The sequence below is a fragment of the Orbicella franksi genome, chromosome 14 (assembly GCF_964199315.1).
Source record: "Orbicella franksi chromosome 14, jaOrbFran1.1, whole genome shotgun sequence".
Classification (NCBI taxonomy): domain Eukaryota; kingdom Metazoa; phylum Cnidaria; class Anthozoa; order Scleractinia; family Merulinidae; genus Orbicella; species Orbicella franksi.
In genome coordinates this window covers 8,514,555-8,530,260 of record NC_138158.1, presented here as the reverse complement: position 1 = coordinate 8,530,260, position 15,706 = coordinate 8,514,555, and the positions used below count along the sequence as shown (strand labels likewise).

Here is a 15,706-nt window from a genome sequence, read left to right as displayed (position 1 = left end):
CTTTGCCTATTTTATACAAGCTAATAAAGAGCGGCTTATATGAAAAAAAGAAATAGCAGGATGGGTAAAATTTAGGGTCATTCAGGTTTGATGTCCTTCCTTTAAAGCTCTTTTCATATTTAACTTGGTTCAAAAGGGAAAAAAAAAGATTGTAGGAAAAAACATCAATGGAGTCCAATTTAAATATCAAACAAAAAAAAACAAAAAAAAAAAAAACGCGGAGTCCCCCGGCGGTGTTGAACGCCATGCCCTTCCGAACCGACGCTCGGAAATGTAACCACTGGGCTACAGGGGGACTCCTTGAATTGGATAACAAATTTGACGGTACCTATATGCACATGAAATGTAGTTTTTATTGACAGCTTAAACTAGCTTTACATTACGTGCTGTGAAAATTATGAACGCCCTTGCTTAAGTCAGAAAGTTTCTTTTAAATTCATTATTAAATCTTTGCGAAATAGTAAAAAAAAATGAACTCTTCATCAAGATCAGTACTTTTGCAGGTCTTTGCCTATTTTACACAAGCTATTAAAGAGCGGCTTATATGAAAAAAAGAAATGGCAAGGTGGGTAAAATTTAGGGTCATTCAGGTTTGATGTCCTTCCTTTAAAGCTCTTTTCACACCTAACTTGGTTCAAAAGAAAAAAAAAAGAAGATTGTAGGAAAAAACATCAATGGAGTCCATCAGAAATATGAAAAAAAGAAAAGAAAAAAGTGGAGTCCCCCGGCGGGGTTGAACGCCATGCACTTCCGAACCGAAGCTCGGAAATGTAACCACTGGGCTACAGGGGGACTCCTTGAATTGGATAACAAATTTGACGGTACCTATATGCACATGAAATGTAGTTTTTATTAACAGCTTAAACTAGCTTTACATTACGTGCTGTGAAAATTATGAATGCCCTTGCTTAAGTCAGAAAGTTTCTTTTAAATTTATTATTAAATCTTTGCGAAATAGTAAAAAAAAATGAACTCTTCATCAAGATCAGTACTTTTGCAGGTCTTTGCCTATTTTATACAAGCTAATAAAGAGCGGCTTATATGAAAAAAAGAAATAGCAGGATGGGTAAAATTTAGGGTCATCCACGTTTGATGTCCTTCCTTTAAAGCTCTTTTCACATTTAAACTTGGTTCAAAAGGGAGAAAAAAGAAGATTGTAGGAATAAACATCAATGGAGTCCAACAGAAATATGAAAACTAAAAAAAAACGCGGAGTTCTCTGGCGGGGTTGAACGCCATGCCCTTCCAAACCGAAGCTCGGAAATGTAACCACTGGGCTACAGGAGGACTCCTTGAATTGAGTAGCAAATTTAACGGTACCTATATGCACATGAAATGTAGTTTCTATTGACAGCTTAAACTAGCTTTGCAATACGTGCAGTGAAAATTATGAACGACCTTGCCTAAGTAAGAAAGTTTCTCTTAAATTTATTATTAAATCTTTGCGAAATATTAAAAAAAATGACCTGTTTATGAAGATCAGTACTTTTGCAGTTCTTTGCCTATTTGATACAAGATAATAACGAACGGCTTATACGGAAAAAAGAAATGGCAAGATGGGTAAAATTTAGGGTCATCCAGGTTTGATGTCCTTCCTTTAAAGCTCTTTTCACACCTAACTTGGTTCAAAAGGGAAAAAAAAAGATTGTAGGAAGAAACATCAATGGAGTCCAACAGGAATATCAAAAAAAAAAAAAGAAACGCGGAGTCCCCTGGCGGGGTTGAACGCCATACCCTTACGAGCCAAAGCTCGGAAATGTAACCACTGGGCTACAGGGGACTCCTTGAATTGAATAGCAAATCTAACGGTACCTATATGCACATGAAATGTAGTTTTTATTGACAGCCCAAACTTGCTTTGCAATACGTGTTGTAAACAGTATGAACGACCGTGCTTAAGTTATAAAGTTTTTTCTTAAATTCATTATTGAATCTTTCCGAAACAAAAAAAAAATGACCTCCCAATTAAAATCAGTTCTTTTGCAGGCAGACCGAGGAGTTGATCTTGGGTCTACTGAGAAAGAACTCTAGCTAAGTCATTCAGAGCGGGACATGAACCCGGGACCACTAGATTTTAAGTTGGGAACCCTGACCACTCGACGACACTGCCTCACGCAAATCGTGACGTTGCTCCTAGAAGCCCACGAAAAGTACCTTTTTTTGCAGTACACTTAGTTTCATGATGCTCTAGGTTCCAAGATCGAGTCTAATGATTCAACTACGCGGAAAAATACAGGTTTCTTTCGTGGGCTTTTAATCAACTATTTAAACAATAGAGTGTTTGTGTCGAGGAACTATCGGGTGATAGTTACCTCGCGGAAATTTGATGTTCTTAAAACAACTCTTTCCCCGGAGAAACAAAACTTCGAGGCAAATACGCTAATTTTAGAACGTCAAATTTCCAAGGGGCAGCCATCAGACCGATAGTTCCGAGACATAAACACTCTATTGTCTTAACTGCTTACCACTAAATTTTCTTCCGCTCGCCAGTTCATCAAAAATCATATTGAACTATTTTCAAGTCTTTTAGACTGCAACTGAACATATGAGCTTCGGAGAAAGATATAAAGACATGATTGATCATGATCATCGCTTTTTTATACACACAAAAAAAATCAGACTTGAACGGGATTCGAACCCATGACCTCTCCGATACCGGTGCTGTGCTCTACCAACTGAGCTATCAAGCCAACTGGGAGCTGGTCACTTTGTGAGTTCGAAATATACCCGTAGATGGTGAAGATTCAAGTGAATGTATGAAAGATCATATATTTGAACTGCGGAGAAAGATATGAAGACATCAATGATCATCGCAGTTATAGACACAACTTAAGAAGAAGAATACCGTTCAAGCCTGAATTTTTTTCATGCTTCTTTTTTTCACGACAGCCTCCCTCAAAGGTCAAATTGTCTACCCTTTAAATGAGCTTTTCCATTTGAAACTAGGCAAAATATACTATACATCTAATAAATAATAAATTAAACTAGAAAATCTAATGGCAGTATTAACGAAAATGTACAACATATAATGGTGCTGCATAACTCCCTAATCTCTAAGCTAACTTCATGTTTGTTTTTGGAACATCGAAAACATATCTTCTTTATGGTACACCCAGTTGGTTTAAAAGCCAACTAGCCGTTGATGATGGGTATTTTTTGTTTATTTTCTTTCTATAACATCTCTTTGGCATTCTTCCGGTGACTTCTGATGACGGCTCAGCTGCGTAGATTGCGAAAACGTTTTATGACACTTGTCGCATTTAAATGGCTTTTCTCCCGTATGCGTTCGAATGTGATTGTTCAGTGTTGTTGCGCCAGCGAATGAACGCCCGCAGAAACCGCATTTAAATGGTTTCTCGTTGATGTGGATCACGACATGTTCTCTCAGCTCGGCTGGGCCTGGGAACGACGAAGGACAGTGCCCGCACTGGTATGGTCGATCGGGGGACTGGAAAAGAGGAAAGAATTTCCCTTTTTTAAATAGTTGATGAGCAAGGAAAAAAGGATGTTAAATTATCGCGAAGATACGGTGTCTAGAAGAATGTGACGGTGTTTACAAACTTAGTCAAATCCAATCCACGTCTGATAGGCAATACTTTTGGAGAAGGTCAATTGTAAAATACGTCCAGTACAAGTTACTTCGGAGAACACCATTTTTCAAAGACTTAGCTCGACGCGACATAAGGTGGCATCGTATGGTATTTTCTTCTACTGCTTCCCTCCATTCACACGTCAGATTCTAAGCAGTCCTTCTGACAGACATGGACACCTTAGGCCTTACCTGTGGGCATACATGCATCTGGAGAAGCACCCTTTGAGAAAACGTCTGCGAGCACTGACCACATCTCCAAATATGGGGTTCTCCGTGATCCTTCAGACCCAGTCCAAAAGGGTCCAGGGGCCTCTCCGGATCATCAAAGTCCTTCAGAACAAACAAACAATTAATGTAAATTTTGGAATAAATAATAAGAGATGAAGTGAATAACCTTATCGTTCAATTCTACTGGTTAAAAAGACTTAAAAATTTCCATCACTTGACGTAATTTAGAGGGTCAAAAACGGCAACCGGAAGTAAAATTTTGCTTAAATTTAGCTTCCTCTGAGAAGTGACGTAATTGATGTACATGTCAACGCCTAAACGAGCTAAAAAGAGGAACAATGAAATTAATTCCACTTGCCGTTTGTGAATCGGAAAGATTTCTGCTTAACGTATTAAAAAGCTTAAAAGGAACTTTCCTTTGGTTGAGATCTGAAGTTGAGTTAATAGCGAAGAAGGGGAAGTGGAACAACGAACAAAAATTCCATCGCTACTGGTTTCATGTAAGTCTGTTATGCTTACACCGAAGAATCTGTCCTACCTGATCTCTTGAATCTTCGAAAAGAATTTCTTCATCTACTCCTGGAGGCTTCCACTGAACCGTGTGTTCTGGAAACGCAAAATACAAGAAGATAAAACGTATTTAAAATACCGGAGATTATTTAACGAGGGACTGGACAAAATAAATTTTAAATATGCTTTCATGGTTTTTAGCAGGCAGGCAGGCAGGCAGGCAGGAAGGAAGGAACCAGTCAAATAGCCAGTCCATAGTTAACAGAGGAAATTGGTTGAAAAAACCTGGCAACGGTCTTTATTGTATGTTTTTGTTGGCTATTTTGGGTGTTGACCCTACACAAAACCTGACAAAATACAAACGGTGGTTATGTGTGCTCATACAACTAACCGATAGAAACATTGTAATTATGTAACTCATGCATAGTCAATGAGCATAAAACAAAAGATGTGTAGGGTCAAGGACCTTCTAACATAACTCTTAGCCTTTTTGTTTGCTTCTTTGATGTTTAACGGGCTTCTTAACCATTTTCCTCTATTAACTAGGGCCTGTTACAAAAAATGAACTAATATAGATAAATGAAATTTCAAACCTTTGACGACCCTAGCTTTCATCAGAGCCGGGACATCAATAAATTCGGAGTATTTTTCGTCGTACCACACCAGGAGTTCCCTGTCTGCGGGGATGTGCCTGAAGGCTCGGTAATAAATGTTCCCACAATACTGAAACACCGTCATGTTCTGCTCCTCTTTGTAGCGAGCACATTGTATAAAACGCATCCAGCTGGACATGTATTCTTCACTTCCATCAATAAAATGACTAAACTTCCCGTCTTTGTAAATCTAACATGGCAGAGAGAAAAAAAAGGAACATATGCTATAAGCGTTGAATCCTAGTACTGACATATATATAAGCTATATACAGGGTTCGTACCCTTTTTCAGGAACAAAATTCCAGAACTTTTCCAGGACTCAGATCGATTTTTTCCAAGACCCTACAATTCAACATAAACCTTTCACTCCCAACAATTCCACTGTCAGTTCTCTTTACTGTCTGCCATACATTTCATTTTATGACTTGAGTTTAACAGATTTAGAACTTTCCAGGACCAGTAGCCTATTTCCAGGACTTGCCACAATAAAATTCCAGGACTTTCCAGGTTTTCCAGGACCCGTACGAACCCTGTAAATAAGTATGTGCTGCTGTGCAAGGTATATGGTCGTCAGGCAGTTTAGTCTGGGATAGGGTATATAAATCATTCAGTTTTGGTCTAGGGTAGGGTATAACTTATCGGAAAAGTGGCCAAAGTATTTAAATAATTTAGTCTAGAACAGAATTTTTTATCCGGTGTTCTATAATAGAGGTGACCTTGTAAGTCTTCTAAGATATTGGTTTATTTAGCATATGTTGGACTACCATAGTGATAAAGGTCCTGTATGGAAAATAGCTAGTCTAGGGTAGGGTAGGGATTTCTGGAGTCTAGCTAGTTAAGAATAGAGATGCAAAATCAAGCTGATCATAGTCTAGTATAGGGTAAGGGTTTCAGTGTCTCAGCGGCACCCCCACCCTCACCCCCACACCCCCACCCAAATGGTAACTCAGCGGGTTGAAAAGCTAGGCTAAGATTTTTCATTATGACCTATCTCCCTTAACTATGAACACCAGTCGAAGAATATTTTCTTACCTCCCACATGTAGTTATTATGCGCTCCATCTCGCAATTCATCTCGCCTGATAACCTGGCCTTCATACGGACCGATCCACGTTCCAGGGGGAATGGGCTGAGCCGCACACACTCCATATTCTGCTCCAGGGACACTCGACCTACAGAGTTTCACCTCATCCGGGAACACCAAGGACGGGCTTGGCAGTGAACATCGCTTTTTCTTGCGTTCTTTTCAGATAAACAAAACAAAAATAATAAAATTCGAAGATGGATGATTTAGCTCGGACGGTAAAAAGCAAGGCCTTTTACAAGCTACTAGAGTACTAATAATACGCGGCAATTTTTGTACTCCAGGAAACCTGTTTTACAGGCTGGTTGATTGTAATACTTTTTGTTCCCCTGAGCGATCTCAACGCGAAACACAACTGAAATACGACCTTAGTTTTCAAGAAAGCAAAAGGTTGAATAATAAATATGTTATAAGGCATTTTAAAGTGCAAGTACTCACTTACTGTCAGACGGGTTCAATAAAACACTGCAATATCCTTAAAAAATATTCAGCGATATTGCACAGCAAATGTATAATAAGATATATATCTCCCCATTGAGGACAATCGAGATCGTGTTCTGTCAGTGAGAATCAGTTCGTCACGCGGGTTTTCAACGGACCACGATACGTGTCAACTAATTCCAGTCCCTAGTTTAAGGCTCCATCTATATGGTCTCGGATACCCGAGAAGACCCTCCCCTAGAGTTACCCTGGCCGAGGTAACTTTTCACTTATTTCTTTGCAAAATTCAACCAACCGTTTACACGAGGCTCGCAAACCCATCCTGTCTGACCTCGGCAGGTAGGGTAACACTGGCAGGCGGGGCAACTTTTCTTCATATGAACACTTTGGCTCGCCCAACTCTCGGCGTGGTGAGTGTCACGAAATGCGTAGGTTAAGGGTTTAAAGCAGAAATCAAAGAATCAAAGAAGAGAAAAATAACTCGGCAAAATCCATTTTGATCGAATGACCGATGGAAACTAAAAGAAAGAGGGATACTTGCATATTTGATTATTCAATAAGGGTTATCAATAATCATGCAGGGTCAACTTTGACTCGGCCTACAGGGACTACATTTTCACAGATAAACGCTCGATAAAGTTGACTCGGGGGGAGGGTCGGTTACCCAAGCCCATATAAATGGGGCTCAATTGTACTTTCATCAACCACTAGAATACTTGCTCTTGTTTTCTATGTCTTGAACTCAGGTCGCCTTCGCTTTGATGCCTATTCGCTCATGACCTGTCATTCAGATTTATTTACCTACCGATGAGTACGTACCTAGGCCAGGTTCCTCGTGCTTGATGAGTTTACGCTGATTGTCAAGGACTGTAGGCTCCAACGGCACGTGTCCATACAAATACATACAAATCTCCTCCCAGGAGAACGGTGGCCTCTTCGACCCAGGCCCTGTCATTTTGAGCTCGGGTAAAGGCGGAGCTTTGCTCATCCCCTCCCTGAAATAAAGGGAGTTGATTTAACAATTTAAAATTGCTACAGTCGAGCGCACACCAATGGCAACCTCTTTATAACGAACAGGAAAACCTCGTAAATCTGCCCTAGGAAAGCCATTCTTTTACAACATGATCATGTTCAGAAAATTAGACATAGTACATCGATTCATTTTACTTGAAAGAAACTTTGTCACAACAAAGGACATCTAACACAAATCAAACGCTATATTTTTTATATTTCATGCTCAAAATTACTTTCGCCACCCTTAAATCTTACCACTCTCAACAACTCGTAACTTACTATCGTAATTCACGAGTTAAAAATTGAACAACCCTGAAAGGTTCAATTATATACAAATTATATATAGATAATCGCTCTCGGTGTGAAGTTCAAGTAGTGTATGTAGGTTAATTATATGCCACTCGTAGTCGTGAACAGATTCGACAAATAAAAATGTTTGCACGATATTTCCAACAATAAATTTGACCTTGAGAATGCAAAACTACCACAAAACTAACCTTTGTAATATCAGTAAAATTTATGAAAACTACAACATTGCTTAAGTTCACAAAGTTAATAAGTGAAAGGAGGTAATTCTTTCTTTCATTGGAAAGTTATGTTCTTTCAAAAAAATACGCCAGTTTATCAAAAAAAAAATGTATCGATTAAAGGAGCTATGTCACGGTTTGCCGCATCTTGAAAAGTTCAGCCTACATTTTTCGATTCAAGTTCGTCGTTTGTAACCCGTGTCAGTCCTCTCCATCCTTAACCATCCTTGTTCCTTTATGATTTATTATCTCTTTGGTGTTTTTCTATCCTAGTAAACTTCTATTTTAATGATTTCTTCAATTTATTTAAAGATAATTTTCGTAGCCAAAATTTAATAACTAGAATGCCGCAACTGCGCTTCTTTAAATTTGCACCCCGTTCCAGTTATTTCTTTTCATTACAATTGCATGAAAGTGTCTAATAATTAAAGAATAAAATATTTGTCCACAGGAATGTCTGCATGGTTAAGACGCACCATTCTAATACTTCAAATTCCACAATGGAGAACACAGAAAACGCCCCAAACGAGTAAAAAAAAATCTCAAAATATTTGTTCCCTGATAAACTGGTTCAACTGGGTTATCTTTTGCCCGTTTTTGTATTTCAGAGCTTAATTCAAGATAAATACCATTGTAAGGCACAATTGTTTAGTATTGAGGTATAAAGAAAAATTGAAAACAAGAATTAATGGAGGATGATACCACATCCGAATCGGATTCTAACACGAACCGTTTTTTAAACTTTTCTAAACGTCTGGAAAACTGTTTTTGTCCAAAGGCTGCTTTGGAAGATCATGCAATTAATTCAATTTCTTTCCACCAACCGCATAAACAAATCACAAAATTAAAACTCTACGATTTAGTTACGGTTTTATTATTTGGAGAGTTTGTTACGATAATTAGGAAAAATCACTCGATTTTCGTATTCAAGGCCAACTATAAACCTCAATTTAAAAATTGTAAATTTTTCATTTCCAATGTCTGTAATTTACGACTCCACAATAGCTTCACGAATAGCCTTCTTTATCTACGCATAATCTGAAATAAACTTTCTGAATATCTACTGACCGAGTATTATGAACTTGACACAATTCTTAATGCCACAATCATGAATCTAATTAACTCAGTTTGCAACCCCGTTGTTGATTTCTAGCGGGTTTGTATCCCATACATTCAGCGGGTCATCGATTCAATAATACAAGAAGAGGTATAATTTTTACCACACGGCTGGTGAGAAATATTGTTCTACTAAACATAGCTATTCCTTATAGAAAACATCGTTCATACTTGTTGCTATGCTGCTTGGAAGACAACATTGGTTAACCTGTGCTTTACGTTCTGCAAAATTTCGTCTCTGAAAAGAAGCGATAACTACTCAGTTAAATAATTTGTTCGTTTTACACCCCGCATAACCTATGAAGTTCTTTGTCTCATAAGGGTTTAAACTAAAACGAAGAACTTTTTGTCGTTTTCTTTTTCATGTGTCTGTGACATCGAAAATCTCGGAGCAGAAACTTCTTAAATTTTTGGATGCAAGCGGGGAAAACCTCAGTTGAAGGCTGTCAATATTCTAAAGATTAGTTGTATAAATTGTCAACTGTCAGCGACTTGTTTCTTACCTCGAAATAAAGGTAACAGCACTATCAACAAACTTACAAATTCCGCAATCATAACATTTTTGTTTTCGTGAGGGTTTCCCCATGAATTTGCCTCTGTGACACTTCCTCGTCCAAACGTTTGTGCATAATTGAATAATTTTAAGTCGAATTGTCATAAGAATCTACACTTTTTGACAGATATGTTTAATTTCTTAAGCAGGTAGTTTAACTTGGGTTGTTATCAATATTAATGATGGGAATATCACTTGTACGGACCCCCAAGGGAAAGAAAATAAATCGAGAAACAGCATGACAGTGCAATATGGATTCTAAAAATACTAGAAATAAGTCCTTGACGTGCAGGTACTGTGGACAAACAGGGAAAAGGGACGTGAAAGTAATAATTCATCTGAGTAATACGTGTTGTAAAATATTGTCATAACGTAGTATGTCGCAGTTAGAAATAAATACAGAACATGCGAATTTCTACAAGAAATTAAAATATTCGCCTGTTAAAAGAAGTTGTCGTTATAGAATGACCAAGGTATATAAAAGCAAAGCTTCACTACCTCACTGGCATATTGACGACATCGAGAAACTAGGTTCTTGACTAAAAAATCTTTGAGGGAAAAACTAAACCCCTTTGAGCATTCTTTTAAACTGAGCACAAACATTTCCAGGCTAACGTTTGAGGAAAGAGTAACATCCATGTAGCTGTAAAATTAGCCAAATTTAAGGAATATACCAGTATTCAAAACTAGATAGAATAATAGTAATTTCACTTTGTGTCAATTGCTGTTGTGATAACAACAAATGAGGGACGACAAAATACTAAAAGAGTGGATAAGTTTATCTAGTTGCGATATTTTAGAATCAAAGTGTAAACAACTGATATTTACTCGAACTCTAGTCTGCAAGACATTTTAAAGAATATTGGCTTCAGGTATGCATGCAAACTCGTCTATCCTTGCCCTTTCAAAAATCAACTCTCCTTATTAGTTTTTTTTTTAATGCTACAAATTGACTTTAAAAGAATGTTTGACGATAGTTGACTGATAAAAATGAATAGATCGACGTATCAACATCATACTTGAAAATCTTCCCTAAAAAGGTGACTGCAATTCGAACGATGAAAACTTTACCTGAAAACAAAGCATTGGCTGTAAATCTGCCAATATCTGAAAATCTTTTATCCCTTAAAATCAAGTTTTTGTTTAACGCAAACCAACTGCCATAATACTTAATTCACATAATCCGTCGTATATAGTAAAAGTATTATAGCCTACAAGAGATAATTCGCTTATTAGTTTTCCGTTGCAAATTAGGACAAGGCGAGGAGAATAATAAAAGTAATACAAACTGTGACTCACCACAATAAAACTTTCTCACCGTCACTCTCTAAATGTTGGACAAAGCTTTCATTACAAGCATCAATGTTACCGACAGTCTAACCCAGACGACGATTATGAACCATATCTTGCATCCAGGCCAAAATCTAACCGCTAACGATGTGATGCCATTATTAAATAAAGCGCCTTGTTTTCGGTGTGGGTTTATTTTGGGCTTTGTTGTAATAATTAATACTAATCAATCACTTGTCACCTGGCAAAATAGACGATAAGCTGAGAAAAAGTGCAAGTCTCGGCTTCTACAGCGGGTCAGTGGAATAACCTCCGTATCACATAACTAAGCAGTCTACGAGCCATTTATCTACCTGCATGGTTTGGAAAAACCACATTGCTATACATGACCTTCTTTTGTTTTGTAAAATCCCACGAGAACTCCATATACACACATTTTACCGTTGGCAATGTTTAGGGTTTTGCCTACGTACAGTGCATACAGCGAGCCATTAACAACTGATAAATCATTTAAACGCAAGGTGCTACTTTAAAATATCCAATTGTTACGGATCCTTTTGCCGTAAAATGTTTATCTCTTCACGCTTGAAAACTGACCTTGACTTCACGAAGCTCATTTTTTTCGACAAAATGGCATAGATGAAAGCGAAGTGAATGCTACGAAAGAGCAAGTTTAATTCAACAATCTCTTGTAATTAGAGAAAATAGCGCCATCTTAGCCAAAAAAGAAATATATACTCTCAAATAGTTGAAAATTTCTAATTTGCGTCATAATTCGCACTTGTGCTAAAAGTAATATCATATCTTCAATTTGTGGTTTTGCGATGTTTTTTTTCTTTTGACTATCAACATGATAAATATCGTCAGATGCAATCTACGAATTCACACAACTTACAAAAACAAGACCACCTCAAATTATAATGCTGCTTACTTCTGAGTTTCTTTAGCGGTTCCTTCGTCTTGATGAAGCCTCCAAAACGCCGCTTTCTGCATAACTGAATTATATCGGGCTGAACTGTCATGAAATCTACACTTTTTGACGGGAATGTATAATTTGTTAAGCAGGTAGTTTAACTTATACTGTTTAACTTATCAATATTCATGATGAAAATACAAGGATACCGACCTGCAAGGACAGGAAAATTATAATACCATACAACGACATCATGAGGATATGGGTATAGGTTTGCAAAGATAACTTTTTATAGTGTTCATAGAATTTTCAAATGCTTACTTGCGCTATACATATAATTGGAATTAATTGATTAAAAAATGCTATCGTTTTTAGGAGACAATATTTCTTCGAGCTAAGGGAATTGCGCAATATAACAGGAACACTATCGAAAGTCTAATTTAGGGCATGTTTTTTTTCCTAATAAGAGAAAAGTCAAGTTTGACAATCATTAGATGTTTGTTTCACATCGTGCAAACAGAAGAATTATAATTTGCTACTTTTTATATCTTCGAACAGTGAGCTCATTGCCTTACAGAATAATTTCACTTCCAAGCTGCTTAAGGTGTTGACAATAAAACAAAACTCATTAACTGGTAATTTAAGATGATAAAACATAGTTACGTTTCCATTAAACCGAAAAAAGCAGTTTTTCCTGCAATCTGGTTTCTCTGGTCGTTTCTATGCAGAACAGCCATGAAAGTATTCCTTTAAAACTATTTTTGCACAACTTTGTACAGTAGACAATTAGTTTTGGTGCAAAACATTTTGCCAAACATATCCATTTGTAGTTGCAAACGATACCATATGCAAGTCACGTATGGGATCCTAAACTACGTATTCAACATAAAAGCGTTTAGGAAATTGTCTTTAAATTCTTTTTGTTTACGATTGGAAAAATATGATGTCAAGGAACAACTGCTCGTTTTGTTTATTTAACGAACTTCAATGCCCATCCCTTCCAAATAACAATAAAAAAATATGTATACAACATGATCGACAGATAATGCTTTTATTCCCTCTAAAGGTTTGTGATTGGCATTTTGGACAAATTACCGGCCGGTTAAAATATATTGCCTTTCCACAAGACACGTTGGAGAACCTAAACTAAAATCTGGAACGGTTTCTAAGTAGAGGTGTTTCTTAACAATAATAATGCTATGAACTATTCGCTTTTGAAACAAATTCAATATCTTAAGAAAAATATATTTCAATATCATGCAGGTAACATGTTTTAGACACCCAAATTATAAAACACCCCTAACTAAACGCAAACGAATATTTTTGTGGTTTTTGTCGATATTTAGGAAATTTTGCACATTTTAAAGACAACTCTAGATAAAATAACATATTTTATACCGCTAACCTATATCACCCGATGCTAAAAAGGCATCATAGAAATATCCAGTCATCAGTGATCAAGTTACCAAGTAACGATCGTGTTTATAACATAACCGATTATCATATTACCAGAACAACATGCTATAAAGACACTGTTAATTTTTCCTTCAGGTGCTGAAAAAACGAGCTCGGTTACCCCAGTCATGATCAGCATGTAAAGAACGATATTCCTGCAAGTAGTCGTTTTTTAAAAGTTCACTCTTCAATTTTTGCTATGACCCCCCGGGGTAATGGGAAAACGTTCAGAGCTATCTTAAATTCTTAAGAAATTGAATTTATTTTAAACAAATTTGCTATTCCGCGGGAGAAAATTGAATTTGAAGTTATCCGATCCATATTTTAATAAAAACGAACGTTTCACTTCAGTTCAAAGCACAATAACACACGCTTTAAGCATTCTTACGAGGTTTGACTTTAACTTTCTCGAGAATGCTTGAGAATGTTATCTCGGGTTCACTCAGAGAAATGAATTAAAGTGAGATGTTTCAAATAACATTAAAAAAGTTACCGTGCTATGAGCAGAGTTTTAGTGAATAATTTTTGCACCTATTGCTTGAACTTTGAGCGAAATCCGTCTTCACATTTGTTTGGAGAATTCGCGGGTTCATGAGGACACTTTACTTGATGTTGTTCTTTATTCTCATCACTTTTTGTCTTGAAATTGTTATGACATTGTAAGGACAAATGAGAACTTGGTCAAGGGTGAATCAATTACTCATGAAGTTTTCTAAAGTCAGCTTCACATAAGACAAAAAAATCGTCACATCATAGAAATGTATTGCTTTTTCGCTTTTTCACGTGGTGCCCAAATTCTTTTACTCCAAGTTGACACCAAGAAAGTGTTGAAGCCGTTAATAAGCCTCCAGGCTATTTTTTCATCCACTACAGACAGTGATATTGCAGAATGCTTTAAATTCTCTCCTACAGATAATAAATCATTATAAAAAACACCTTGTTTTCGATATTTTCAATAATGTTAGTTTTTCTTGTAATAGTTACGAAAATCTTTCAACTGCAAACCATTGTCATCTTGAGCGCACAACTTAAATTTCAATCTGATCAATCGTTGATACCAACAAAAATGTATCAAAAATGGCGCCCTTTTTCACAAAAACCTTCGTGTGTAGTAGTTAACTTAGTTAACACCTTTTCATAGTTCTAATTAAGTCCAATTCCACATCGTTGTAGATTTCTAGGGCTTTGTTTACAATACATTCAGCGGGCTATTAATAAATTATTCAGAGCTCGGGGCTACTTTTTACCACAGTTTTGTAAAGCAATTTTTATTCTTCAGAAAACTATTTCAAACACGAGTTTCTTCCGGAATAATTCACATATTTCGCTTCGAAGGTGACGCATCCATTCATCTATTAATTCTATTACAATACACTAATAAAAACAGAATTAAAATTCATGCGACATTGTTGTCCCAAACAAAAATTTATAACCTTTTGCCTGGAACCAAACTTAAACTCGTACACTCGGAGGTCAGGCTTCTTAGCCAAAGTCCATGTGCCTAAAACCATTTCGGAGACCAAAATTTCGTTAAAAAAACCCACACAACATCCTGGTAGTAAACTTTAATCGTCTTACAAGGAGATTTGCGGCTTTTTGATAATTTTTCCCCAGTATTTATAACAATACTACCTCAAAGATAGACATCATCGAGGGATTTTCACCACTTATATAAACACGATATTTAAGAACATCTTAATTTCCTTACTTGTGAGTATTTTTTGCGTGTGATCCTTCTTGATTTGGCTTCTGAAACTCTCTCTTTTGCATAATTGAATTATCTCAAGTCGAACTGTCATGAAATCTACTTTTATGGTAGAATTGTTTGACTTGTTAAGCAGGTAGTTTAACTTATACAGTTATCAATATTCATGATAAGAAATTTGGATATTGACCGCCAAGGGCAACGAAATACTGCACAATGTTAGCACGGTCAGGTGAATACGGTGAAAACCGTACAAAACGTTTAATAATTCTTTCAGGTTTTATATAGTTTCGTGTCAAAACTTATAGAGAACGACCGTCTCGTTTTAATTTTTTTTATCTTCAGTTCTGTAATTTGCTCTATGGTAAAAATATTTTGATATATATTATACTATTTTGTATACACTTTTGCGAAGCATTTTTTCGCCTAAGCAGGTGACAGTTAAAGAAATGGTAGTTTTCTTAATTATTGCAATAACCTACAAAATAATCCACAACATAAAGACTAATATAAAATCTGGCAAAACACAGTGAAAATTCCCTTAGGGTAAATAAAAATGTTTGTTGTTCGGCACATCATAAGCAAATTGGTTGTTTGTTTGTAGAAGTTATCATCAAATTTTATTA

The 15,706-nt window shown here is 36.6% G+C and overlaps 1 protein-coding gene across 2 annotated transcripts; it reads right to left on the bottom strand.

Annotated features, from left to right (window-relative positions):
- Positions 1-1,550: 1,550 nt before the first annotated feature.
- Positions 1,551-15,168, bottom strand: LOC145468420 (putative histone-lysine N-methyltransferase PRDM6). 2 transcript variants are annotated; one of them, XM_081452125.1, is made up of 7 exons: positions 15,084-15,168; positions 7,327-7,502; positions 6,016-6,224; positions 4,924-5,173; positions 4,359-4,426; positions 3,782-3,922; positions 1,551-3,448 (listed from the first exon to the last, which is right to left on the bottom strand). In XM_081452125.1, exons 1-7 carry the CDS (start codon positions 15,143-15,145, stop codon positions 3,161-3,163), a joined length of 1,194 nt encoding a protein of 397 aa, XP_081308251.1. In that variant the 5' UTR covers positions 15,146-15,168; the 3' UTR covers positions 1,551-3,160. The 2 variants fall into 2 exon arrangements, with proteins under 2 accessions (XP_081308251.1, XP_081308250.1); XM_081452124.1 differs by lacking the exon at positions 15,084-15,168 and adding an exon at positions 11,939-12,000.
- Positions 15,169-15,706: the final 538 nt, after the last annotated feature.